General features: G+C 40.5%; 3 protein-coding genes across 3 annotated transcripts in view; 2 read left to right on the forward strand and 1 right to left on the reverse strand.

Annotated features, from left to right (window-relative positions):
• The window catches only part of LOC134677476 (uncharacterized), a 343,898-nt gene that overhangs the window by 179,040 nt on the left and 138,654 nt on the right, over positions 1-26,204 (forward strand). The gene's annotated exons all lie outside the window — the stretch shown is intronic.
• The window catches only part of LOC134677482 (uncharacterized), a 109,814-nt gene that overhangs the window by 37,273 nt on the left and 46,337 nt on the right, over positions 1-26,204 (forward strand). The gene's annotated exons all lie outside the window — the stretch shown is intronic.
• On the reverse strand, positions 1,800-25,382 carry LOC134677472 (ATP-dependent RNA helicase abstrakt). The gene is made up of 14 exons (XM_063535954.1): positions 25,095-25,382; positions 23,575-23,757; positions 20,947-21,114; positions 19,101-19,290; positions 17,671-17,807; positions 15,384-15,481; positions 13,589-13,752; positions 10,069-10,138; positions 9,128-9,263; positions 8,415-8,531; positions 7,031-7,117; positions 6,121-6,224; positions 4,133-4,232; positions 1,800-3,435 (listed from the first exon to the last, which is right to left on the reverse strand). The coding sequence occupies exons 1-14, from the start codon at positions 25,312-25,314 to the stop codon at positions 3,347-3,349; spliced, it is 1,863 nt and encodes a 620-aa protein (XP_063392024.1). The 5' UTR covers positions 25,315-25,382; the 3' UTR covers positions 1,800-3,346.

Raw genomic sequence — 26,204 nt, forward strand, 5'->3', positions numbered from 1 at the left:
CGGACATCGTTTTTATTATTTACCTATCTAAGATAATTATAGAATTTTACCAAGTAATTCTTAATCAAATCGGTTACGCCGATAAATTATGTATAAGGCTTGCAGCATGCCGCATTGTGGCATGCCACAAGCACATTTATGTAACACACAACTCGATCATTTGTTGATATGTAGAGAAAGGGTCCATATTGGGTCGCATAGTAATTGATTGTCCTAATGTAATGTTACGCATAAAACTCATTTCGCATAATTGTTATTGTGCTGGAAATATTAACATTTCTGAAAAATTATAACACAAACCTAACCTAACCTACCCTATTCTACACAACCTATGCAAAATATTTTCGATGATACTTTCTGTTTCAGCTGGAGAAAAAATATGCGAAAAGAGATTTATGCGTTACATTACATTATGACAATCAATTATTATGCGATGAGATAGGATCCCGTAGAGAAATTTTCAAGTATAATATACGCTATTAAGTTCCTTTTTAATATAATAATGTGTAAAAACTATGTCGCATGCGTCTGCCGCATACCACAGTGCAACATGAACAAGCCACTGAAATTCGTTTCGACGAATACTGTTTTATTACTGTATATTATTAGTTAGTTTATGTATTGAGGCACTCTATGTAAATGTAGTTGCTTTTTTCTTAATTATAGAATCGAGGAATATGTACTGTTAAATGGTTTTACTATGATATTCGTTGTTTTATTTTTAAACAGTCCTGGGGGGCGATTTATGAATATGAATTACGATCGTTCTATTTTTTTCTTCACTCGAAAATCGATGGAAAACGACGAAATGCTAAATATTGGGAATCAAGTGGTATTGACCACTCGTTCTTAGTAGAATTTAAATGCCTAGTAGTGGAGATATCGTACGAAATACACGAAATCGAGCGGTTGAAATTAAAAAATCGGCCCCCTGTTAGATACCTACTAATCTGAATTTAAATAAACATGAAAATCTATAATCCGACTCGATTTTATTTGTATATAACTATTTTGGAAGTCGGTTTAACTACAGTCACCAAACACTGGCTAAAATCAAACTCCTACCAGGCGTGGTTCACTCCGCGATTTCGTCGCTTTGCTACAGGTAGCTAAAACTACATCCGTTCGACCCCAATTTTGGGGTTTGTCATAAGCCGCGCGTGGCGCTGTCGCCATCGCCACCTAGCGGCCATATCTGTGCTGATCGTGACAGACGCGTTTTGTTAGAGAGTGAGTCTTCTGTACCTAGTGCTATTATTTATTCTGTGCTCCTACTTCTACTTTGCTATATACAGGATGATTTCGGGGTCGTGGAGCAAGAGAGCCAGACATCATACAGAATCTAAAGATGAGCCTAATGATGTTATTAGTTATTGTTTATCACCAATAATGATGTTTTTTTTCAGATGACAAGTAGGAAAAAACATTTTTGCATACAATTTGGTGACCCTACTCAATATGACGTCTTGTCGCTTTCCATACAGCGTATGTCAAAAGTCATAGGGTGACCATAATTACTTAGTATACCTAACATTAATTTTACTTGAAAAAAAAGAATAATTAAAGTAATTATCTTTTCTATCTTTATCAAATAGTACCATATGATAATGTGGATCATTTACAGAGTCAGAAAAAGTGGTTCTGGATCACGACCCAGAAATCACCCTGTATATACCTACATAGACCGCTAAAGACAGAACCCTTTTAGTTTCCGTAGTTGGGGTAAAAAGAAAATACAAGATCAAGAAAAAGCAAAATGTAAACTTACACATTTAATTCTTAAATATTTTATTACATTATCTTAGACTATATATCTCGTTCGAGAATAAAGCCATCAGCAGACATAGGATTCCTATGTCTGGTCATCAGTCTAACAAAAAAAAGGGGGGAGGGGGGATGGGGGTACAAAAGCAAGTTAGTAAATGGACCAATACAACTGATATTTGAGTCGCTTCAAAGTCGGGTAAATCCGTCTGTCAGATTATGCGATTTTGGTGTTAAAAAAAGGTAATAGGTAGATTTGCTGAGGGCCGAATGGATTTACCCGAGTTTGAAGCTAAGCGACACATTTTGTCTTAGTATCTATACTTCGTTTTTTTTAGCATTAGAAATAAGGTAAACAATCTTGATGCGTCTTTTTATTGAAAAACATGTTTAAAAAATAAGTCACGGCAAATATATAACAATTATGAATCTAATACGATCATTTATATTCTTCTGCTTTCATAAGTAATAGTTACTGATTTTAAAAAAGCGTTTTTCAATTAAAAGACATGTCAAGATCGCTTACCTTCTTGCAAGTTCTTTTTAATGCTAAAAAAGCGAACTATAGGTTAGGGTAAAGGAATAGGGAATATTACGCGAAACTCTGCGTAGGGGGCGCCACTACACAATCCATCACAATCTGAGGATCTACCGCAAAACAAGAAAATCGAAATTTCGTTATCTAACCTCTATATCACTGCCATATTCGAGCGATAAAGAGGCAGATTAACTAAATTCCGATTTTCGTGTTTCCCGATAGGCCCTTGTCAAACCGCCTTGATATATTTTATTGTCTGTGAAAACATGTCAAAAAACAGTTTAAAGCACAGTATGTATGTTACTCTATGGTTTAGTATAGGCGCTAGTGCTGCACTCTGGCGGCGAAACGTTGCAGTAATAGCCCCTGTTGAGATTATAAAGTCATCAGTGTTTTAACAGTATTGGTAACTGAAGAAAATATGCGACGTCCAAATATTTTCCTATACCCGTGGGTAAAGGTACCTACCTTATGGCGGTTGGCGCTTACGCTATTATTAACGCCGCTCCAATATTATTGCGGCGCTATGCGACGCAAGCGCCAGCCGCCATAGAGTACCTTTTGCCGTGGAACGTCACATATAATTTCCGACAATTCGACATACAAGGTTCGCAGAGATTGGAATTATATTTCGTATACAATGAATTATGGTCGTATACAATAAACAAGCGCTGGTGGCCTAGCGGTAAGAGCGTGCGACTTTCAATCCGGAGGTCGCGGGTTCAAACCCTGGCTCGTACCAATGAGTTTTTCGGAACTTATGTACGAAATATCATTTGATATTTGCCAGTCGCTTTTCGGTGAAGGAAAACATCGCGAGGAAACCGGACTAATCCCAATAAGGCCTAGTTTCCCCTCTGGGTTGGAAGGTCAGATGGCAGTCGCTTTCGTAAAAACTAGTGCCTACGTCAAATCATGGGATTAGTTGTCAAGCGGACCCCAGGCTCCCATGAGCCGTGGCAAAATGCCGGGATAACGCCAGGAAGAAGAAGATACAATAAATTATGGGGGTAATCACAATAATCGGGCCAAATAAATACGAAACTAGTAGTCGGCAGCGGTGTTGGCGAGATAGTCCCGCCGGCCGATGTTCGACGCCTGCTTGTTTTGCACCGCCTCCAGTTTTGGACATTCTGAAATAAAATGTAAGAGTTATCAACAGAATGAACAAGTGAAACGTTCGTTTAGTTAGTTTTATCTGTGCTGTTCACACAAATAAATGCCCTTACCGGGATTCGAACCCGGGACCATCGGCTTCACAGGCAGGGTCACTACCCACTAGGCCAGACCGGTCGTCAAAATTAACTGTGTACTATTAACGACCGGTTAGCAATCGTCACAAAACTGACGGTTAATGTCAAACCCATACATTAAATGTACACAGTTAATTTTGACGACCGGTCTGGGTCCTCCCCCCCTCCTTGTCACACTTGGTCACATTTGGCAAACCCCTCCCCCCTAGTGTGACGTCATATTTTTTCTAGGAAATCGCCAAATCGAATCTAGTAAGTACCTAAGTATTATTCATATTTTATCAAAATATTTTTGACGATGTAAATATTACTAATTTTATAACCCAAAACTGCTTAGGAAAGAAAATTAAACGAATAAAAACGATTATCGTTTTAAAAACTTGTTATTTAAATGCACAGCGAATAAAATAATTTAAATAAATTTTCGGTGACTGATGAAGTTAAAGTGACGTCACAAAGTTTGTGATTCCCCCTCCCCCATGTCACATTTTCTTGACCCCCTCCCTCCCCCTAAACGTGTGATGTAATTAATGGATGACCCCCAAGTTAAAATGAAAATGTCCTAATAATAGTGTACCTGTAATCCTGTGCCCCAGGCCGCCGCAGTAGGAGCAGCCCTGGCCGTCGGGCGCCGGCACGTCGGGCTCGCCGATCATGTCCAGCAGGAACCCCGGCACCTGCACACACACACACACACACACACACACGTTTTTCAGTTGTAGAGTAGTAAAAAAAATGGACCGCGAGCAACGAACAGATTTCTACGACCACTCGCCTCCCGGGCCATTACTCGTGTATTGATTAACGATTATGTATGATGATCCCTCGTGGACGTCAGCTGCCGCACCGTTGATAGGTTATGATAGGTTATAAAGACACGTCAAGACTTGTTTACCTTATTTCTAATGCTAAAAAAAAGAACTATAGGATCAGGCATCAGGCATTTCAACGCCTTATGGATTTGGACATGGACATGCTCAACTGACGGTCTTTCCACTGCGATACAACCGGCTGACTATTTTTTAAATTCATGATAGCGTCTAAACTATCATCTGTCATTTGACGACCGGTCTGGCCTAGTGGGTAGTGACCCTGCCTATGAAGCTGATGGTCCCTGGTTCGAATCCTGGTAAGGGCTTTTATTTGTATAATGATACAGATATTTGTTCCTGAGTCATGGTTGTTTTCTATGTATTTAAGTATTTATATATTACATATATCGTTGTCTGAGTACCCACAACACAAGCTTTCTTGAGCTTACCGTGGTGCTTAGTCAATTTGTGTAAAAATGTCCTATAATATTTATTTATTATTTATTTATCTGACAAAGTATCAAGCGGGAGGCGATAATTGATGATTATTGGTCCTGGCCTAAACAGTCGTAAGGGTCAGTTGCACGAAACTATTCGTATCGTTAAAGAGTTCGCAAAATTTTTATGTATGGAAAGTTTCATAGTGGCGTGTCGGGGCGCGCCGGCTGACGTTGATCAGTCTGTCAAATGTGGTTGATGCAACTGGCCCTAAAAACGTCAACCGGGATGGAAAAGAGGGGGTTGCGTCAGGGGAAGGGGATGGGACACTAGTGTACGTAAAGCACCATACTCAAAGGTATTACAGGTAACTAATACCCATCACCGTACAATGTAAGTTATATTTTATATTTAACACCACATTTTATCAATAATAACTGTTTCACAAACTTAATATTTAGGGATATCATTTATTATCAAAATGAATCATATTTTCAAGTTCACCTATTTAAGTGCTTGCTTAATGCCTACATATAGTTTTTGTGCTTGTGAGCTCCAAAACCACTATTATCACTAGTGAAGTGAAGGGTGAAGGTAGGTCAACTGAGATAAACATGAACTTTGCTTTTGTGTATATGTATGTAGATTAATATTAAAAATGTCCCAAGTACATATTTTCTTGTTATTCGAACGAATAAGCTCTAAATACAATGTCTCATGAAAAAAAAAATTATTGAATGCTGGCTAAAGGCCCCGTGCATGAACTATAGGGGGCAGCATAGGAGCCATCAAATTTTTGGCGCGAGTCGTAAATGTGTCGTTTATGCTTCCGACGTAGCCCACAAGATGGCAGAACCTACTATGCACAAGGAAACGTACCGACGAGAACGGTAGATGGTAGCACTTGCTTTGGCAATGTACATGTTTTTTTTTATATAAATATTATAGGACATTCTTACACACACAGATTGACTAAGTCCCACAGTAAGCTCAAGAAGGCTTGTGTTGTGTGTACTTAGACAACGATATATTTAATATATAAATACTTAAATACATAGAAAACAACCATGACTCAGGAACAAATATCTGTGTCATCACACAAATAAATGCCCTTACTGGGATTCGGACCCAGGACCATCGGCTTCACAGGCAGGGTCACTAGGCCAGACCGGTCGTCAAATGTGCACATATATGTTTCCGATTCAGGCCACAAGATGGCAGACCCTCCAACGCGCACGGTCCCTATAATTTGTTTGTCTTCCCCATACACCAGAACATAACTTGACCGAATCAACAAGTAAACCGACTGTGATACCTTTTGCCCAGCCTCCCGTAGCAAATGTGCCAAGTCTTTGAGGACGCTGCTCTCCGCTGCCCGACCGAGCAGCGTCGTCGCCACACCCTCGCCGCCAGCACGCCCTGGAAGAGTTCACGTAGAGTCAGACCAAGATAAGTCTGCAGCGGATTTGATAGCCCACGCAGTGCAAGTGTTATTTTAAACGTCAAACTTCTATCAAATTATGACGTGTAAATAACACTTGCACTGCGTGAGCTACAAAAATCTCTGCAGAGTTTTCTTGGTCTAACTCTATGTATATGCTTTTACACGTACACGATTTGCTTAGTTTGGGGCTAGCTTGATCTGTGTAAGATGTTCTCTAATATTTATTTATTTATCTTGGCTCTTAGGTTAGGGTTTTATAATGTGAACATAAAAGTAAAATATAAAAACCCAAAACAATAAAAAATACATATAAACACATTCAACAATTATTTTTCAAACCGGAAGGGTATTTATTTATATATTTTTAACGTAAAGATAAGTTTTCCTATAGTTTGTTTTTTTTTAGCATTAGAAATAAGGTAAACAATCATGACGTGTCTTTTAATTGAAAAACAGATTTTAAAAATAAGTTACGGCAAATATGTAACAATTATGAATCTAATACTATCATTTATATTCTTCTGCTTTCATAAGTAAGTTACTGATTTTTAAAAAGCGTTTGCAATTAAAAGACATGTCAAGATCGCTTACCTTCTTGCAAGTTCTTTCTAATGCTAAAAAAACGAACTATAGGATAGCGGTGCCGTCATGTAGCGGCCGTCTCCATACTAAATAATACGGCTAAATATGGATGTCGTAGTATTTGTATGGAGGCGGCCGCTATATGACGGCACCGCTATCCTAGGGAACCAGACCATAAGTAATAGACCAACAAGAATACCTGTACGTCCTATGCGATGCACGTAATTCTCGATATCTTCCGGCATATCGTAGTTAATCACGTGCTGAATATTGGCGAAATCCAGACCTGAACACAAGAACATGTGATTATACATTTTTGTTTATTATGAATGGGCTTACTCATGGCCACAGACTAGCCGAGGCGTAGACGTGGCCTACGATGGAGCGAGCTCGCCTAGAAGGTGCCTGTTCACTCTTGATTTGAAGGTTGCCGGGTTATAAGAACACGGAAATATAGACGCCGGCAAGGAATTCCATTCCTTGGCAGTGCGCATAAGGAAAGTAGAAGCAAAGCGCTTCGTGCGAATTGGTCGAATATCTACCATGTAAGGATAGAAACCGGCCGTGCGTCTAAAAGTCCGATGGTAGAATACATTTATTAATACGAGTATAAATTACTAAAAGACATAAACAGGAATATAAAACTAAAACTAACTAAAATTAAAATAATTATAACTAAAAATTAAAAATACCTATCAAAATTTGGTGCCCTCAGGAGGGTGCCCAACACGCAGGCAGCGTTCCCGCGCCGGATTGCGATGGCAATTCTCTGCGCGAGAAAGCTGCCCGCGCGGGGGTCGCCCGTTGCCGTCCTGTGATTATTTAATGGCGAAAAATGACAATCCATTTTAATATGAATTTTGCTGAATTTGAAACAATGGGGTTGGACGGTCGAAGTATTTAGCAGATGGCGCTAGCATAGCTTGCCCTGTTAATCCCTAGAATCGGGTCTAATATTTGTTTTTTTTTTAATGGAATTTTATGGTCTGGATGCCCAGCCCTTTAAGCTAATTCTCATAGAAAAAGGGGGTAAGTTATGATGGCGCCATCTATGCAAACCTTTGACCATTAAAATATCGAAATTTCCGATAATTCAGTTAATGGAATCGAGATTGTACGGTTAGCGAATTTAATTTCATTGCCATTTCGTACATTGTCGTTTTTTGCGTAATGGTACGGTTGCGAACTCTTTAGATTTTTGTCAAATATTTAAATTTGTATTTTTTATGATACTTTACATCATATGCCACTCTAAAATAAATGGCTAAACGTTTCGTTTGTGTTTTCATTTAGGCTATATATTTCATCTATGTAATTTCCTACATCTGGCGACCGTGACAGGACACGAACCTGCAATCTTCGGATTGTCTAATTTCCTACAGGTACAAAGCCCTTCGTGCGCGAGTCCGACTCGCACTTGTCCGGTTTTTACCTTTGCTGGCGACATCTGTGGCGACCAGAACATCTTTCTCCCCTCGCCTGAAGGCGTCCACGGTCCACGGCGCGCGAGCGCTCCTCCTGGTCTTTGCCTCCATGGATCACCATCTGACTGTACACACATGTGGGGGGTTAGCTAAGTTTACCTTTGCTGGCGACGTCAGTGGCGACCAGAACGTCTTTCTCCCCTCGCCTGAAGGCGTCCACGGCTCGCGAGCGCTCCTCCTGGTCTTTGCCTCCATGTATCGCCACTGCTTCCACACCTGAAACGAAGTTTCATCTAAATCGGTTCAGTTTTCGCATTTAATTAGTTGGGATTTTTGTAAAAATCATCTGTTTGGCCGTTTAATGGACTTATGCCTTCATATGATATGGGCATTTTAATTATTAAAAAGTTTGGAACACGACAAATAATGAAATTTGTATGCAACATTGCAGTCCCAAAATTGAGACTGCAATGTTTATTAACATTTTAATGTTTGACTGACCATAAATTCCGCACTTCGCGTCCTATTTTTTTTGGGTTCCGTACCTCAAAAAGAAAAAAACGGAACCCTTATAGGATCACTCGTGCGTTTGTCTGTCTGACCGTCTGTCACAGCCTATTTTCTCGGAAACTACTGGACCAATTAAGTTGAAATTTGATACTTATATGTAAATTAGTGACCCAAAGATGGACATGTATCTTATAATTTTAGTCCGACTTGCACTTGGCCGGTTTTTTTTACGCAAATCACTGCCAGGGGCGTGGCCTAGGAACAAACTTGTAAGACGGTGGACGCACATGTGCGTCGGGGGCAGTGAATGTGTTAAATAAGATTGCGTCATAAGGAAATTTTGTAACTTAAATCCCACTTACCTTTAAGCAGTAGATACTCGTGTATGGCGTCCACATCCTGTTTCCTCTCAGCGAACACCAGCACAGGCGGGGGAGTCTTCTGTAAGCACTGCAGCAGGTGGACTGTACGCGCTTCGGCCTTTACAGGCTCCAGTTCCTGGATAAAAGGTTATTTTTAAGTTTTTATATTTGAGCAGAATTCAAATAGAACCGACCACGTGCGAGTCGGGCTAGGGTTGAAAAAACCCGGAAAATTATATGTTTTTTTTTCAAAAAGCCATCTTTTTTTAAGTTTTATTCGGAATTAAAACAATGTCACTTAAAGTATATATTTTTCCGAAGTCGTGTGCTTTGTAATTTTGTTATCTAAGTACTGACTGGCAATCGTTTGTAAAAATGTTTATTGACTTTGACCCTGTCGATAGTTTAAATAATATGTATATTATTTCTTTCACAAAAAACTGAAAAATACGGAAAAAGACGAACATTTATAAAAGTCCTGAAAAAAAAACATGATTTGCTTTTTTCGAGAATTTATTAAAGTGTTTTTCACCACACCAGCTCGGTAAGGCTTACTTTGCACTTCAAAAACTGATAGCAAAGTTGCATTTTATTCACATGTGAGGCAAAGTAATCAAATGCAAATTTTGAGTTGGTTTCTTTTATCTGCCGGTAGAATTGACTTTTAAATAATGATTTTGGATGATAAATATTTAATAACATTCATTTGGATTGATTTTGTTTAATAATTTACATTTAATATTTGCTTCGGGTTGGTGTGGTGAAAAATTTTGTGTTTCACTCGGGGGCAAATTTTGTTTAACCCTCGTGGTTTGAAACCCTCGCAACGCTCAAAATTCAGTTTTGGAATCTTTCGCTTGCTCGGGTATCAATATTAGCACGAGCGGTTAAACAACAACTTTGCCCCCTTGTAAAACAAATAACTATTATTGTGTGATTACCTGCCGAACGTTGAGCGACGCAGCACCAGCGCGGCCCACGTTGACAGTGACAGGCTTGACCAGCGCTGACCTGATGACAAAAACACATCCAAATTTACATATTTACTAGTGGTTCTACCCGCCATTTTAAAACATTAGGAATTAAAAAAAACCTAATAACCAGCGCCGTGTCTTACAGACACTGCTTATGGTGAGCGGCATCCTATTTGGTGTGTTTCTTTATTTAACTTTATGTTGTACCTAACGTTTTTGACGACAGGTCTGGCCTAGTGGGTAGTGACCCTGCCTGCTAAGCCGATGGTCCTGGGTTCGAATCCCAGTAAGGGCATTTATTTGTGTGATGAACACTAATATTTGTTCCCGAGTCATGGGTGTTTTCTATATATATATAAGTATGTATTTATCTATATAAGTATGTATATCGTCGCCTAGCACCCATAGTACAAGCTTTGCTTAGTTTGGGGCTAGGTTGATCTGTGTAAGATGTCCCCAATATTTATTTATTTATTTATTTAATGTATGTTTTTACGCCAAACAAATCATCAGGTGATAGCAAAAGTCACTAATTACTAAAAAAATTAATCAAAAATCGACCTTCTTTCAGTACTAATAGGGTTCAATATGGCTATGAACTTGTGGTGGTACTTAGTGACTTTTGCTTGTCGCCCGACGAAATATTTTCTATTTCTATTTTCTATAAATAACAGGTATAAAAAATTGAGTTTTTGTAATTTTATTTTATGAAATACAACATGATATTCATGATTTTATTTATGTATTTATGAGTATACAATGTATCTCAAGAATGCGCGTTTTCTTAGATAATTTATTTGCTGAATATGCTAATTTCATCGAAATCGTTACAGCCGTTTCCGAGATCCCCGAAATATATTTAACCTCTACCCGCCCAGACCTATAAAAAGGTCTCCTGTTCCATTCTAATTAGAACTTTGTGTTGACAAAATAAAATTTCATTATGTTTGGCAAGGTTTGACGTATGGGCGGCTAGAGGATATAAATAAACAAGAATTGCTCGTTTAAAGATATTAGATTTTTAGGGTTCCGTACCCAAAGGGTAAAACGGGACCCATTACTAAGACTCTGCTGTCCATCCGTCCGTCTGTCACCAGGCTGTATCTCACGAAGCGTGATACTAGACAGTTGAAATTTTCACAGATGATGTACGAGTATTTCTGTTGCCGCTATAACAACAAACACTAAAAACAGAATATAATAAAGATTTAAGTGTGGCTCCCATACAACAACCGTGATTTTTGACCGAAGTTAAGCAACGTCGGGCGGGGCCAGTACTTGGATGGGTGACCGTTTTTTTGCCTTGTACGGAACCCTTCGTGCGCGAGTCCGACTCGCACTTGCCCGGTTTTTGATTTTTATATTTAAGTAAGTATACCAATACAAGCTAGACCGTGTGCTACCATTAGAAGCTAGCGTGGGTAGACCCCCACAAGGTCTGATAACTTGGTAAATGTGTAATGTCTGTCATAATAAATAATAATAAATAAATAAATAATAATAAATAAATATTATAGGACATTCTTACACAGATTGACTAAGTCCCACAGTAAGCTCAAGAAGGCTTGTGTTGTGGGTACTCAGACAACGATATACATATATAATATACAAATACTTAAATACATAGAAAACACCCATGACTCAGGAACAAATATCTGTATCATCATACAAATAAATGCCCTTACTGGGATTCGAACCCAGGACCATCGGCTTCGCAGGCAGGGTCACTACCCACTAGGCCAGACCGGTTGTCATGTCTATCATGATCTTATTTGTGTGTTTATCATCACTAATAGCCACAGCATCTTTGCAACTATCTGTTGCAGCGACTAAAGAAAGTATTCTGAGGAGGTAGTCTACAGCCTACATCGCCTGCGATGACTGTATACGAACCTCCCATTTGCGGCCCGCGAGCTTTCCTGGCTATTTTGTATGTAATATTGACAGAGGTCAGATATCTGATAAAGTCGTAAATATTAACAAAGTGCGGCCCGCGTCACCTCCGTTAACTACTATGTGGGGCTTGGCTGCTAAAAGGTTACCGACCGCTGGTATAGACCAATGGCCGACCGGCACTTCATGCCGCATCGATCACAGACGTGTCTTGACTCCTGGGGTGGTCCAGTCTCTGCGATTTTGTTTCTGCCTTGATCCAGCCTCGGCCTAGCCAAGGTTACAATCGCTATCGCTTCGACAACGAAAAGCATCATGTCTCTCTATCACTCTTCCATATTAGCGCGACAGTGACAGTTGCGTTTCGATTGCGATTTCGAGAGCGATTGGCATCTTGGCTACGCGGCCAGAGCTCTTCATGCTTTGCCATGCCTCCCCGCAATCAGTATGTTTGTGTATTTAAGTACGTATTTATCTATTTAAGTAAGTATACCAATACAAACTTAGTCAATACGCTTATGGTTGCCTACATTTTTGTACACGACCGCCCAAACAAAAAGAGTGTATTCAGTGGCGTAGCTAGCATGGGTGGCACCCGGTGCGGAAATTGTGGGTGTCACCCCAAAATTCAATCAAAATTGTAAAATATATTTGAAAAGAGTAATTGTAATTTATGTTAAAAAGCTCAGGATTTACTCCATCGCTTTCATTTTACATGATTTTATGAATTTTTAGAGGTAGCACTACTGATGTTCACGGTCGGGTGTCACCCCTAAATTGGTGACACCCGGGGCGGACCGCCCCCGCCGCCCCCCCTAGCTACGCCACTGAGTGTATTGTTTTCAGCGTTCATGTTTGTATGTATATATTTACAATTTCTAAGCGTAATATACCTGGCAAAGTTCTGTATTTTCCTAGGCATAGTGGCGCTGAAGAGCAGGGTCTGCCTCTGCCCCGTGAAGTATGAGAATATTCTCCGCACGTCTTCGAAACCCATGTCTATCATGATCTTACTTGTGTGTTTATACAGTATACTATGTATTTCAGTATGTATTTTTCTATTTAAGTAAGATACCAATACAACCTAGCGTGGGTCTATTACAGACACCCCACAAGGTGGACTGATGACCTGGTAAAGGTCGCGGGAGTCCGCTGGATGCGGCGTAAGACCGGTCATTGTGGCACTCTTTGGGGGAGGCCTATGTCCAGCAGTGGACGTTCTCTGGCTGATATGATGATGGTGACCACAAGCTTGGTTTAGTTTTCTCTAGGTCAATATGTGGTACAGTCAGCAGCAGAAGTTGCTAATAGGGCCAAGTGTTCAAAATGATCTTGACGCGACTTTATTGTAAAGAGAATAAGAGCGTGTCAAGGTAATTTTGAACATCTCGCCCGCTTAGCAACTTCTGCTGCGGACTGTATGAGCAAATGTTATAGTCGCGCCAAACAAAGTCTGCAGCAGATTTGATAGGCCACACAGTGTAAGTGTTATATATACGTCATAATTTCATAGAAGTTTGACGTTTAAAATGACACTTGCACTGCGTGGGCTATCAAAATCGCTGCAGACTTTTTACGGTCTGAATATACGTACCTGGCAAAGTTCTGTATTTTCCTAGGCATTGTGGCACTGAAGAGCAAGGTCTGCCTCTGTCCTGTGAAGTATGAGAAGATTGTTCTGACGTCCTCTTCGAAACCCATGTCTATCATGCGATCAGCTTCATCCATACAGAGGTAGCGGCACACGTTTAGACGTACCTGAAATTAATAATAAATAAATAAATATCATAGGACATTCTTACACAGATTGACTAAGTCCCACAGTAAGCTCAAGAAGGCTTGTGTTGTGGGTACAACGATATATATAATATATAAATATGTATGTCGGGGTATCGGGAGGCCGAACAGGCGTGTCTGGCATATTGATGTCGTGTGGGCGTGCACGTGCAGGTTTTCACCAAATAATAATCTCACGATAGAATCAAAAACACTGTATTTCTTATTTTAATTGTCAAATACCAAAAATATTCACGGATTACAACAATAAATCGCGATTAAGAGCCAATGGGTTTGTAAGGGACCATTCCGTGCGGGGCGCTGTCAACGAATGACGTCCCGCGCCGCCATGACACTTACAACTCCATTCGGGACTACCCGCTCTTAAAATAAATCAACTTGTCGGTGTCAATAACAATCACAACTACCCGATTAATTTAACAATTTAAAAATAATCGAATTAAATCAAGCCCGCGCCGTTATGTACTTAAATACATAGAAAACAACCATGACTCAGGAACAAATATCTGTGTCATCACACAAATAAATGCCCTTACTGGGATTCGAACCCAGGACCATCGGCTTAACAGGCAGGGTCACTACCCACTAGGCCAGACTGGTCGTCAAAATAACTCATTTAAACTGGAAATCGTACTTCAAGCATTCGTGGCTCACTCCGCGATTTCGTCGCTTTGCTACTGGTAGCTAAAAGTCCATGCGTTCGACCCCAATTTTGGGGTTTGCCATAAGCCGCGCGTGGCGCTGTCGCCACCTAGCGGCCATATCTGTGCTGATCGTGACAGACGCGTTTTGTTAGAGAGTGAGTCTTCTGTACCTAGTACTATTATTTATTCTGTGCTTCAAGGCCAATAAAAGTAAGACAATGTTGCCACTGAAATAATTTGTTTGTAAAATAGTATATTCCATTTTATAAATAAACACGCTGAGATAATTTATTTATTGCTAATTTTACGCCTACGATTTAAAATAAGTACTTTTATTTACTTATTTTTACATAAATACTAGAACGCGCTAGTAAAAAGTGGCAACATTGGCTTACTTTTTTTGGTCTTGTACTACGATTGTCAGTATATAATAAATAACAAGACAAGACATAAACGGCAACCCTCGAACACACACTGCGCTCGTGGTTGAATTTTGGAATCTTTCACTCGCTCGGGTATCAATGTTTGCACGAGCGGTTAAACAACAACTTTGCCCCCTTGTAAAACAATAGTAATTTGTTAATAGTTTTGTTTGTGTGTGAGCGTAGCGAGTGGTTCGAAAAATGGAATCTCGAGCGTTGCGAGGGTTTCAAAGCATGAGGGTTAAACAAAATTTGCCCCGAGTGAAACACAAATTTTTCACCACACCAACCCGAAGGAAATATTAAATGTAAAATATCAAACAAAATCAAATCCAAATGAATGTTATTAAATATTTATCATCCAAAATCATCATTTAAAAGTCAATTCTACCAGCAAACATAAGAACACAACTCAAAATTTGCATTTGATTACTTTGCCTCACATGCGAATAAAATGCAACTTTGCTATCAGTTTTTGAAGTGCAAAGTAAGCCTTTCCGAGATGGTGTAGTGAAAAGGTATTTACCATTTTCTTGTCTAGCATGTCCATAAGCCTTCCAGGTGTGGCCACCATGATGTGGACACCGCGCTGCACCACCTCCATACATTCCGACACCGCCACACCTGCAAGGAATCAACATATTATTATTGACCGAGCGAAAGCGAAAGTCTCCGTTTCAGCTTGGACAAAAATGCTCACGTACAGTGTGTTTGACAAGAGCGTGACCAGTGTATTTGTATATTTTAAGGATGTGGCAGAGAAAAAAAAGTACTGGTTGAATAGAACGTTCTTTTGCCTACAATGCTTCGCTTAAAAGAATAAAAAAAAAAAAAACCGGGCAAGTGCGAGTCGGACTCGCGCACGAAGGGTTCCGTACCATAATACAAAAAAAAAAACAAAAAAAAGCAAAAAGAAAACGGTCACCCATCCAAGTACTGACCCCTCCCGACGTTGCTTAACTTTGGTCAAAAATCACGTTTGTTGTATGGGAGCCCCATTTAAATCTTTATTTTATTCTGTTTTTAGTATTTGTTGTTATAGCGGCAACAGAAATACATCATCTGTGAAAATTTCAACTGTCTAGCTATCACGGTTCGTGAGATACAGCCTGGTGACAGACGGACGGACGGACGGACGGAGGGACGGACGGACGGACGGACGGACGGACGGACAGCGAAGTCTTAGTAATAGGGTCCCGTTTTACCCTTTGGGTACGGAACCCTAAAAATTGACAATTTCCCACCTAAACTTCAATAAAAAACCGGGCAAGTGCGAGTCGGACTCGCTCACGAAGGGTTCCGTACCATAATGCAAAAAAAAACGGTTACCCATCCAAGTACGTAGTGTATGTCCGGATGTTCTCCGCTACAGATCGCATTTCTCAAACGATTGATGATAGTATGTTAGTATCCGGTATCCGGCCGGATAGTAGGTTAGTATCTGGCATCCGGCAGGATTTTCAAATAATGGCCGGATAGGCCGGATACCGGATAGTAACCGAATATCCGGTGCATCTCTAGTAATACATTTGACGTACAGTCCCCCGGAAAAATCGGCAGACTGTTTTGTACAGAAAATGACAGCCAAGGCGTCTAAAGTTAGTAAGTAAATGCTCTAAGGGTATTTATAATATGACCCATAATATAATTGTTGCCTGATTTAAATTTGGAGAGATGGGCTAGCTTAGTCACCAAGCATGGTATAATAATTTATACTCCGCCTGGTACTCTCTTCCCGTCTTTTCGTGGTCACGTGACTTACACAAGCCTACGTCATCATGCGACAGCGCTATATGATAATATGCGATAGCGCTATATAATGTGGCAATGTTATTGTGACGTAGGCTTGTGTCACTCTGGGAAGAGAAGACCATGTTTTATTAGACTATGGTCACCAACTCCAAGTGGATGCCGGTAGAGACACGTGGCCGCGGTAGGCCCAAACGGAGATGGCGCGATGACCTGGACAGCTTCCTGAACAACTGGCCGGAGCACGCACCAAATCGGGAGTCGTGGAAATTAAGGGGAGAGGCCTTTGCCCAGCAGTGGGACACTCAAATAGGCTCGGAAAAAAAACCGGCCAAGTGCGAGTAGGACTCGCGTTTGTAGGGTTCCGTACATAAGTCCGACTCACGCTTGACTGCACATTTCTAATAGGTTTTCCTGTCATCTATAGGTAAAGAACTATTTTGGGTATTTTTTTCAAAATTTTGGACCCAGTAGTTTCAGAGATAAAGGGGGGGGGGGGGGGGGGGGAATGGTCGGACAGACAGACAGACGCACGAGTGATCCTTTTGAGGTACGGAACCCTAAAAAGATTTAAAGTTTTAAATAAATAAAATAAATAAGTAATATTAGACCTCCAATGGCCAGACAGCTCCTGATCTCCGGCATGCCCGCCATCTTAAGGTGCTTCACGAAGTGCTGTATGATCTCGTGAACACATTGAGCTTTATTGTTTAATATAAAAGTCCAGTTTTAAATAATTGACCTGATTATGATACGTTATGACTAAAGTTCTTTGGTGAATAACATTGTCCGTGACAGATGACGTCAGCGTTACGTTACGCGTTACGCTGTCTCAAGTTTATCATTTTTTCCCCACCTCAAAAAGTGCTCAGCGCCGCTAAAGAAGTTTTCCCTTCAAAAAGGATTTAAGGTTTTAACCTCTAGCCGCCCATACGTCAAACCTTGCCAAGCCAAATGAAATTTTATTTTGTCAACACAAAGTTCAAATTAGAATGGAGCAGGAGACCTTTTTATAGGTCTCTGGGCGGCTAGAGGTTAAATAAATAAAATAAGTAATATTTGACCTCCGATGGCCAGACAGCTCCTGATCTCCGGCATGCCCGCCATCTTGAGGTGCTTCACGAAGTGCTGTATGATCTCGTGTGTCTGCTTCGCCAGCTCGCGCGACGGGCAGATTATGAGCCCGTACGGACCCTCATTTCTGTAACAAAAAAGGCATATTATTAGTGGGAATTATTGGTATAATAAATACATTAAATACAGATGTAGTGCACAATTGTTTTCCATCGTATTTCTCGGATACGTTCGTAAGTTCTCATAGCAAAACCCACATATTGAAATCAGCAACATATATTACCCATAGTTCGTTTTTTTTAGCATTAGAAATAAGGTAAACAATCTTGATGTGTCTTTTAATTGAAAAACACATTTTAAAAATAAGTTACGGCAAATATGTAACAATTATGAATCTAATACGGTCATTAGTATATCATAAGTAATAGTTGCTGATTTTTAAAAAGCCTTTTTCAATAAAAAGATCTGCCAAGATCCCTTACCTTCTTTTTAATGCTAAATAAAAACGAGCTATAGGGAGTATTATTGGTATAATAAATACCAGGGATGTAACGGATGTGGTTTTATCGGAACGGAAAGCGAAACCAGATGTTTTAAATTTAGTTTATCGGAACCAGAAACGGAATCGGAACCGAACACGGAACCGGATCCAGGATCGGAGCCTGAGTGAGACGTGGACGAGATTTTATATTATCAATAGACGTTTTTATATTATTAAGGAGGCTTATGCAATATCGCTAATTAAGCTTACTTAATATATCCTTTACATTTTTATCGATATCGATAAACGACGGCTTCCAGCACTATGGCGACCGTCTTTTTTGACGGAACGTACCTGATGAAGGGCATCTTGATCTCCTGCTCTAAACACATGAGCAAGAGAGGGAGGGTGAACACCAGGGTCTTGCCGGACCCCGTGAACGCGATGCCGATCATGTCGCGCCCCATCAGCACAGCTGGTATACCCTGCACCTGGATCCTACCCCCTTACTAACCTTCAACCCCCATTTACACTCTTACCATTTACAGGACTTAGGAGGATAAACTGTCGGTATACCAAAAAACATTACAGACTCTAAACAAACAACACGCAAAACTTTACATTTTATATAAATAATTAGTACGTTTTTGTAATATCGACAACTTAAACTTACCCAAATATCATTTCAATTTTTATCGATATCGATAAACGACGACGTCCCGCACTACGAAGGCGACCATCTTTTGTTTCGACGGAAATTCCGTTCTATAAATCAGCAGTTAGTGAGTCAGACATACTTTGTACCTTTAAATGTGTCTTTTGCAGTCTTTCCTAAGGTGGTATTCCATCTGTCCAATACCTTGGTCCAATGTCATTGCGTCTCACTCTCTCATTAAGCAAAATGTGAGACAAACAAATGCCTATAAATCTTAGACTGACCTGATGAAGGGCATCTTGATCTCCTGCTCCAAACACATGAGCAGGAGAGGGAGGGTGAACACGAGGGTCTTGCCGGACCCCGTGAACGCTATGCCGATCATGTCGCGCCCCATCAGCACCGCTGGTATTCCTTGGACCTGGATGGGAGTGGGTTTCTTTATGCCCTTCTCTTCTAGACCTCGGAGGATGCCTGTAATAAGGTAAAGTGCGGTAATTAGCACAATACGTGCCTATGTCGAAAATTTAAAGGTCCATATATACTGTAAAGGGGCCCACTGATCACCAGTTCGCCGGACGACATCAGCCTGCCAGTTAAACGCAAAATTTGACAGCTCCGAACAACTGACAGGCTGATATCGTCCGGCGAACTGGTAATCATGAAGGGGCCCTTTACAGTAAGCGTGTACGGCCCTTTAAATTTTCGTAAAACGTTGTAACAATACACGTGCGAAATAGTTATTTGTACAACAAGAGATCAAAGTTTGATATTTCTTCGAGTGCTTATTTTGAGCCCCGTGCAAGCGAAAGATTCTATAATAGATTCACGAGCGTAGCGAGTGAAACTAATTTAGAATCTTGAGCGTAGTAAGGGATTCAAAAGCGCACGAGAGGTAAATAACTTTGATCTCGTGTAGTACACAAAAATTTTCACCTTAAGCAGTGAGAACATACCTAGAGGGACAGAGATAATAGAACCCAAGTATATCGAACTTTGTATTAGACCCCGCATGTTGAAATGACATTTGACTATAAAGGTCACTTGAATGACATTTTGTCTCACTCAGTGAGCAAAATGCTATTTTGTTCACTGTTTTTAAGAAGCAAAGTACCCTTGTTCGAGCTGCTGAGGTGAAAAGGTAATTAACAACTCGTGTAGTCGATCAAGTTATCGCCACTCGTTGCAAATTCCGCACTTGTATAGTAATGTACTATTCTACCATTGTGAGAATAAGAAAATACAGGAATGCCTATAGTAGAGGCCAAACGAACGTTCCGATGGGGTAATATACCGAGCTGTCAACATTATACGGCTAAAGTCGATATTGCTTATCGATGAATTACGCTTGCTATGAAAAGTATGTAAGTTAAGTTTATTGTTATATAATGATGAATAGCTTTATGTTTTTATTACAATTATCTATGGAGGCACCCTTGCTCAACATTGCCTACCTTGTTAAACATTGGTTTGAAAAAAAAAACAGTGATTTTATATCAGACAGCTGTGCCACAGAATAATAAAGAGTACTAACGTATAGTATGGACACTCCCTGCCTCCCGTTGAAAGTGCCGCCCACCCGCTCTCGGTTACCTTTACCTCGCAGTTACCGGCCGGCAAGGACGCGACGACGCGGTGCGCAGAGCGGAGGCCACGTAAAATATTCAAATATTAAACAAATATTTAAAAAACCTATCGGATCACACTGAAAACAACACGATATCTATATGAACAAAAAATCATGTTTTCAACTTACGTAATATTTTGGTGGCCTGATTTCCTTACAAAAATTTTGTTACTTCGTTTATACTGATTCAAAATAGGAAACTATTGTATAAATCGAGCTCAGATACCCACCTTACAGCATAATACGATTCTTATTTATTCCTAATTCGTGCAATGAGTTTTGAGTCACTGAGGTCATCGAACTTAACAACAAAATGGCGAGAACCCTCGCACGTCTTATCTCACTCACACAAGCATAGTACGCGTTCACCTACACGAGCTTAGCTGTGCGCATAGGGACGCGTTTGATTCATACATTTGATCGCCAGTGTCCGGGTTGTGGCTGTGCTGTCTATATTCACCTTGTATGGCTAAAGATTGCTAAACTGTTTAGTAAGATGATACCTTTAGGAAACTTCATATGCTGGAAGGTCCTGATGGGGGGCGGAACATCTTCCCCCTCCACCAGAATCCTCAACTGATCCCTAACTCGGTCATGGCGTTCCGGAGGCAGCTCCAATATGCAGCGTGGGGGCTTCCATGAGGTCTTTATGGGCTCCTCGTATTGGATACCTGAAATTTGAGGTTATGTTCGTAACTGGTAAAGTTAAGACATAATGATGATGATGGAGTGACGTAAGGCGGCCAACCGTCCCGCATTCTGCGGGACCGTCCCGTAATGACAGTTGTAATCCCGCATTGCAATATTTAATAAAATAGTCCCGCAAATCGTCTAAGGCGTCCCGTATGTCCCGCATTTCTCGTTTCCCATCGTCTCGCTCGCATAAAAGTGTTCCACATCAAAAATACGAATGACGAGACGCAAACAGCTTAGACAATGATTATATTCCTCTGACCATAAGAAATGAGTCGACAAAACTTGTGGAGAATGGTCAAATCAACAGAGATTATTTTATGGGGTATGTTCGTAACTTTTATCACAACTGCATCGAGTACCTGCAAAAGTATATACATACATCAATACAACGAATTTAAAACTTTTATTTTGATTCAATTTAAACAAAATCTGAAATGGGCTGATGTACAGCAGATATACCAACATTTATTGGTGCAGGTGCCTACAGCTGCTATGACTTTAAAAGCAGATAGTTTGTTCGACGAAGTAAACTAAGTTACGTGGCAAATTATGTGAATAATGATGTCCTAAAGAGATGGGAGGAGATGAAGAGCAGTACAGAACAGCGATGGATAGAGGTTTTTGAGATTTACGAAAAGAGTTTTTGACTTTTTCAAAATATTTTTTCACCATATTGTAGCCCTTGTTAAGATGAATCTTTTGAGACCTGGACCATTCATGTAGCCCTAAAACTCACGAGACCAGGGCGATGTCTCACTCTGGCTGAAATTGGAGGGCTATACTGATGCGATCGAAAAAACATTTTCAATGTTAAAATGCCACTCATGTGAAAAATAGGACTTTAAAAATAAATGTTAACTCGGTAGTAGTGTTGTTTGTTTCTAATTTAAGTACACCACCAACAAATCCTCAGTCTTATTGTGGATAGGGGTGGGTGTCCCGCATTGACTTTTATAAAGTTGGCCGCCTTAGAGTGACGAGAAGATTTGAAAGGCTAAGGTAAGTTTGTCTTACCAAACTAAAATGGAATTGGGCGGGACATGTTGCTAGGCAGAGTGATGGCAGGTGGACTAAAATGTTAACAGAATGGTGGCCGCTTTCAAATGAAAGAAGCGCCTGGCGTCCGTTGGCTTGCTGGGTGGACGACATCCGGAAAATGGAACTTCTGAATGAGATTAGCTCAGGACCGGGACAAGTGGCGTACTAGAAGAGAGGCCTATGCTCTGCAGTGGGCGATAAAGGGCTGATATGATGATGATGATGAAGTTTGTCTTTCAAATTGATTTACTTTTAAACAGAGCTAACCAAAAATACTCTTGATTGAAATGGCTTTTGATGGCTGGAAGTGTGCTGGTGTAGGAATGACATTTTATACCAGTCCCCATTACTCTAGCCTCCTGAGGCCCAAGGTCCTACCTATAGTACTTATTCAGTTCAATGGAATTGTAATCATATTCGATTGGAACAGAGTTGCTTTTGCTTTGTTTCGTTCAGTTCTTGAACAACGGAAAATGAAATCTATTTCCTGCATTGTAGGTTCAAATTTCTGTGGAAAATTTTGCATTTTTGATTTGTATGCCTTAGGAGGCTAGGGATCTGTAGGACATAACACTTTAAACTCTCGCGTTTTGTACACATATTTAATTACACAAAGGTTGTTGCAACTCCGCTGAAACGTTGGAATTTAAGGCAGGCTTGGCTCACTCCGCGATTTCGGCGCTTTGCAACAGGTAGCTAAAAGTACATCCATGTGTCGCCACTTAGCGGCTATATCTATCCTGGCCCCAATTTCACATCGGTGACAGGTGCGACGAATTGTAAAATCACTGTTGCTGACGTCACAGGCATCCATGGGCTACGGTTACCGCTTACCATCGGGCGGGCCGTATTCCTGTTTGCCACCATCATTGTATTATTTAAAAAAACTTTATTATATCGGAAAAAAACAGATATTTCTCCTGCGAAGTTTCTGACAATTGTCAAAGATTTAGAAGAATTGTAGGTAATTCTTGACAGGTAATGAGTTATATGTCGGAATTTCGTGACAATTGTAGTGTTCCTTGTGACAATTGTCATAAACTTAGCAAGAGAAATATCTGTTTTTTCCGATATCATAAAGTTTTTTTAAATAATACAATAATGGTGGCAAACAGGAATACGGCCCGCCCGATGGTAAGCGGTAACCGTAGCCCATGGATGCCTGTGACGTCAGCAACAGTGATTTTACAATTCGTCGCACCTGTCACGTTGGTGAAACAGGGGCCTGATCGTAACAGAAGCGTTTTGTTAGAGCACTCTCTAACAAAACGCGTCTTCTGTACCTAGTACTATTATTTATTCTGTGTTTAAGGTAAAAATAATGAAAGTATATCGCGGTAGACCTGTTTATGTAATTAAATATGTGTAAGACATATTGTACCACTTCATAACCTTACCCTTAGCTAATTCAGCAACACCCATAAGAGCTTTACTCTGCGCTACACTCTCTAGTATATGCTGTTCCTCCCTCGCCTGTCTCTCCGCTGCGCTCAGAGCGCGGGCCTCGGCTAGCCGCTTGAGCTCGCTGTGCTGGTCTAAGAGTGAGACGTTGTAGCGGCGGCCCCATTCTTCTTGAGATGCTGTAACATTTATTATTTAGAAGTGTTAATCGGTTTAGTCCGACTTAAAAATAAAGGTCTTCAATTCAACAAAAATATTACATATACCTACCTAGTAGGCTGTGGCTTTAAAATAAGTCTGGAGCAAGAAAGTAGAAAATATAAATAGATTTTTTTTTTTTTTTTTATTATGAATGGGCTTACTCATGGCCACAGACTAGCCGAGGCGTAGACGTGGCCTACGATGGAGCGAGCTCGCCCAGAAGGTGCCTGTTCACTCTTGATTTGAAGGTTGCCGGGTTATAAGAACACGGAAATATAGACGCCGGCAAGGAATTCCATTCCTTGACAGTGCGCATAAGGAAAGTAAAAGTAGTAATTATGATGTGCTGAAGAAATATAATTTCAGAAATTTCGTAATTATTAATAATAGGCCTTTATCATCTGTGTCAGATGTTTTAAGCAGCATCCTGGTTACTACACTTGCGTTCGTGGCTGTAAAGCCCTATACGAGAGAGGATCCCACGGCCACACACGCGGCAGGCGTATGCTCCCCCGGGTGGGCGGGGGTTGGAGGCCTGCTCGTGGCGCCTCATGCGTTTTTCTTTTAACACTTTCGCAACCAGGCAAAAAACGGCGCACTACCCCAGAAACCGGTCGTCTATATCTACGTACAAAACAACCCGCTGGGCGGGTTGTCCGGCATCTGAGCAAACATGACGAGTGCCTACCAGGAGGGTTCTCGGTAGTCAAAGTGTTAATGAGGAAAACCAGGCATTGTCGTGCTTGGATTGACCATCGTGAATAGCACGACGCCACACGGGTCGGTCTTCGGCCAGTTTCTGCCATTGGTTACATGAGATGTTAAAGGCAACCATGTCACGTTTCGCGCAATCTTTAAAGCGCAGCATTATTATGAAATCATAAATTGGTTGTGCACGTCAACTAAGTCAAGTTCAATTTAAAGATTAATGTAGAGAGGATTTTATTAGAGTTTATGCCATTAGGCATTAATTTCGCCATTTGTACATTATTTTTATGTTTTGTGCAATAAAGTTTAAATAAATAAATATAGTACAAAGAGGATGGGATACTTTAAAGCCCTTGCTACACGGTCGCCGACAAGCCCCCAGACCGCGTGGCCTTGGCCGGTCCCGGACCGTGTAGACAGGTGTTACCAACAAAATTTGACCAAAACTGACCAAGGACAGACCAAGGTCAGACGGTTAGAAGGCTTGTCGGCGACCGTGTAGCAAGCCTTTTTGGCGATGGGATATTGGCGGTAAAATCGCTTTATGTATACAATAAACTGTACATACAATGGTACGTGTAAGTATATTTTGTATGCTGAAACTTACTCTCATCGTCTGGATCGTTATCACTCGAGCTTTTGGTCTCCGCGGAGACTTCAGCGGCGACCTGACCGAGGCGCCCTAGCTTCATCAATTGTTGTTTTTTACGTTCTCTCACTGGCACATAGGGTTCATAGTTATCGATGTCTTCCTCGGACTCTGAGGACTTTTCCTCACGCCTGTAGCGCTTCACTGGAGGAGGAGGCTCTGATTGTTTATCAGCCATGGTTTTTATTATTTATAAATATAATTTTCGAAATCTTGTTCGTAAATAAACAAACTTAACCTAACACTTTTGACAGTTTTGACGTTTCGTGGCTTTCGTTCCATTTTACGTAATTTGTGTGTTTACGTGGAAATAACCATTTCAGGAGCGTGAAACGGAATAGATTTACGTTTACGAGGGCTGTTATTTGTTTATCATTATAATTTACAGCAGATATATTTCAATATTTAATTTTAAATAGCTGCATTTAAAAACATTATTTTAACTTAAGATTATAATTTTTATATATCCAAACGTTTTTCATAGCAGTCTTTCGACGTTTTCCAAAAATAAAAAACTGTTTCATGCAGGTGTAGCCATGGTGTAGCCCAAAATGTAGCCTCAATAGAGGTTTGGTATTGGTATTTTGGAATGACATTTGCCAGGAATGAGGAATGTCATAAAAATGTCAAAATATGCAAGTGACACGTAATTTCACGTAATTATATTTGCATTTTGCGACCTCCAAATGTGTAAATTCACGAGAAATATTGTTTCGACCGAATAATTATATAGTGACACAATGTCTGACAAAAGTTTTGGTGATCACATGAGTCGGGGAATAGTGAAAAATCCTCTTCTTTCAACAGCCGTGACTGGGCTGTCTATAGAGGATTTGACGCACAACGCTGTTTTGTTGCCCGTTTCCCGTACCCAAGAGCCGATCGGGAGACAAGGTGAGTACTATTATTTATTTTTATCCCATGAAACACAACTACAACGACCTTGGCACCTGAAAACATGATAATCAGTTGTCGCGAAATTTTCTAACTTACCAACTGTCATTTGGAATAGTTATGGCCTAAATTGAGTGTTATTTCGCGTGTCCGGATGCTAATTCTAGTGTTTAT

Source organism: Cydia fagiglandana, chromosome 26 (assembly GCF_963556715.1).
Source record: "Cydia fagiglandana chromosome 26, ilCydFagi1.1, whole genome shotgun sequence".
NCBI classification, from domain to species: Eukaryota; Metazoa; Arthropoda; class Insecta; order Lepidoptera; family Tortricidae; genus Cydia; species Cydia fagiglandana.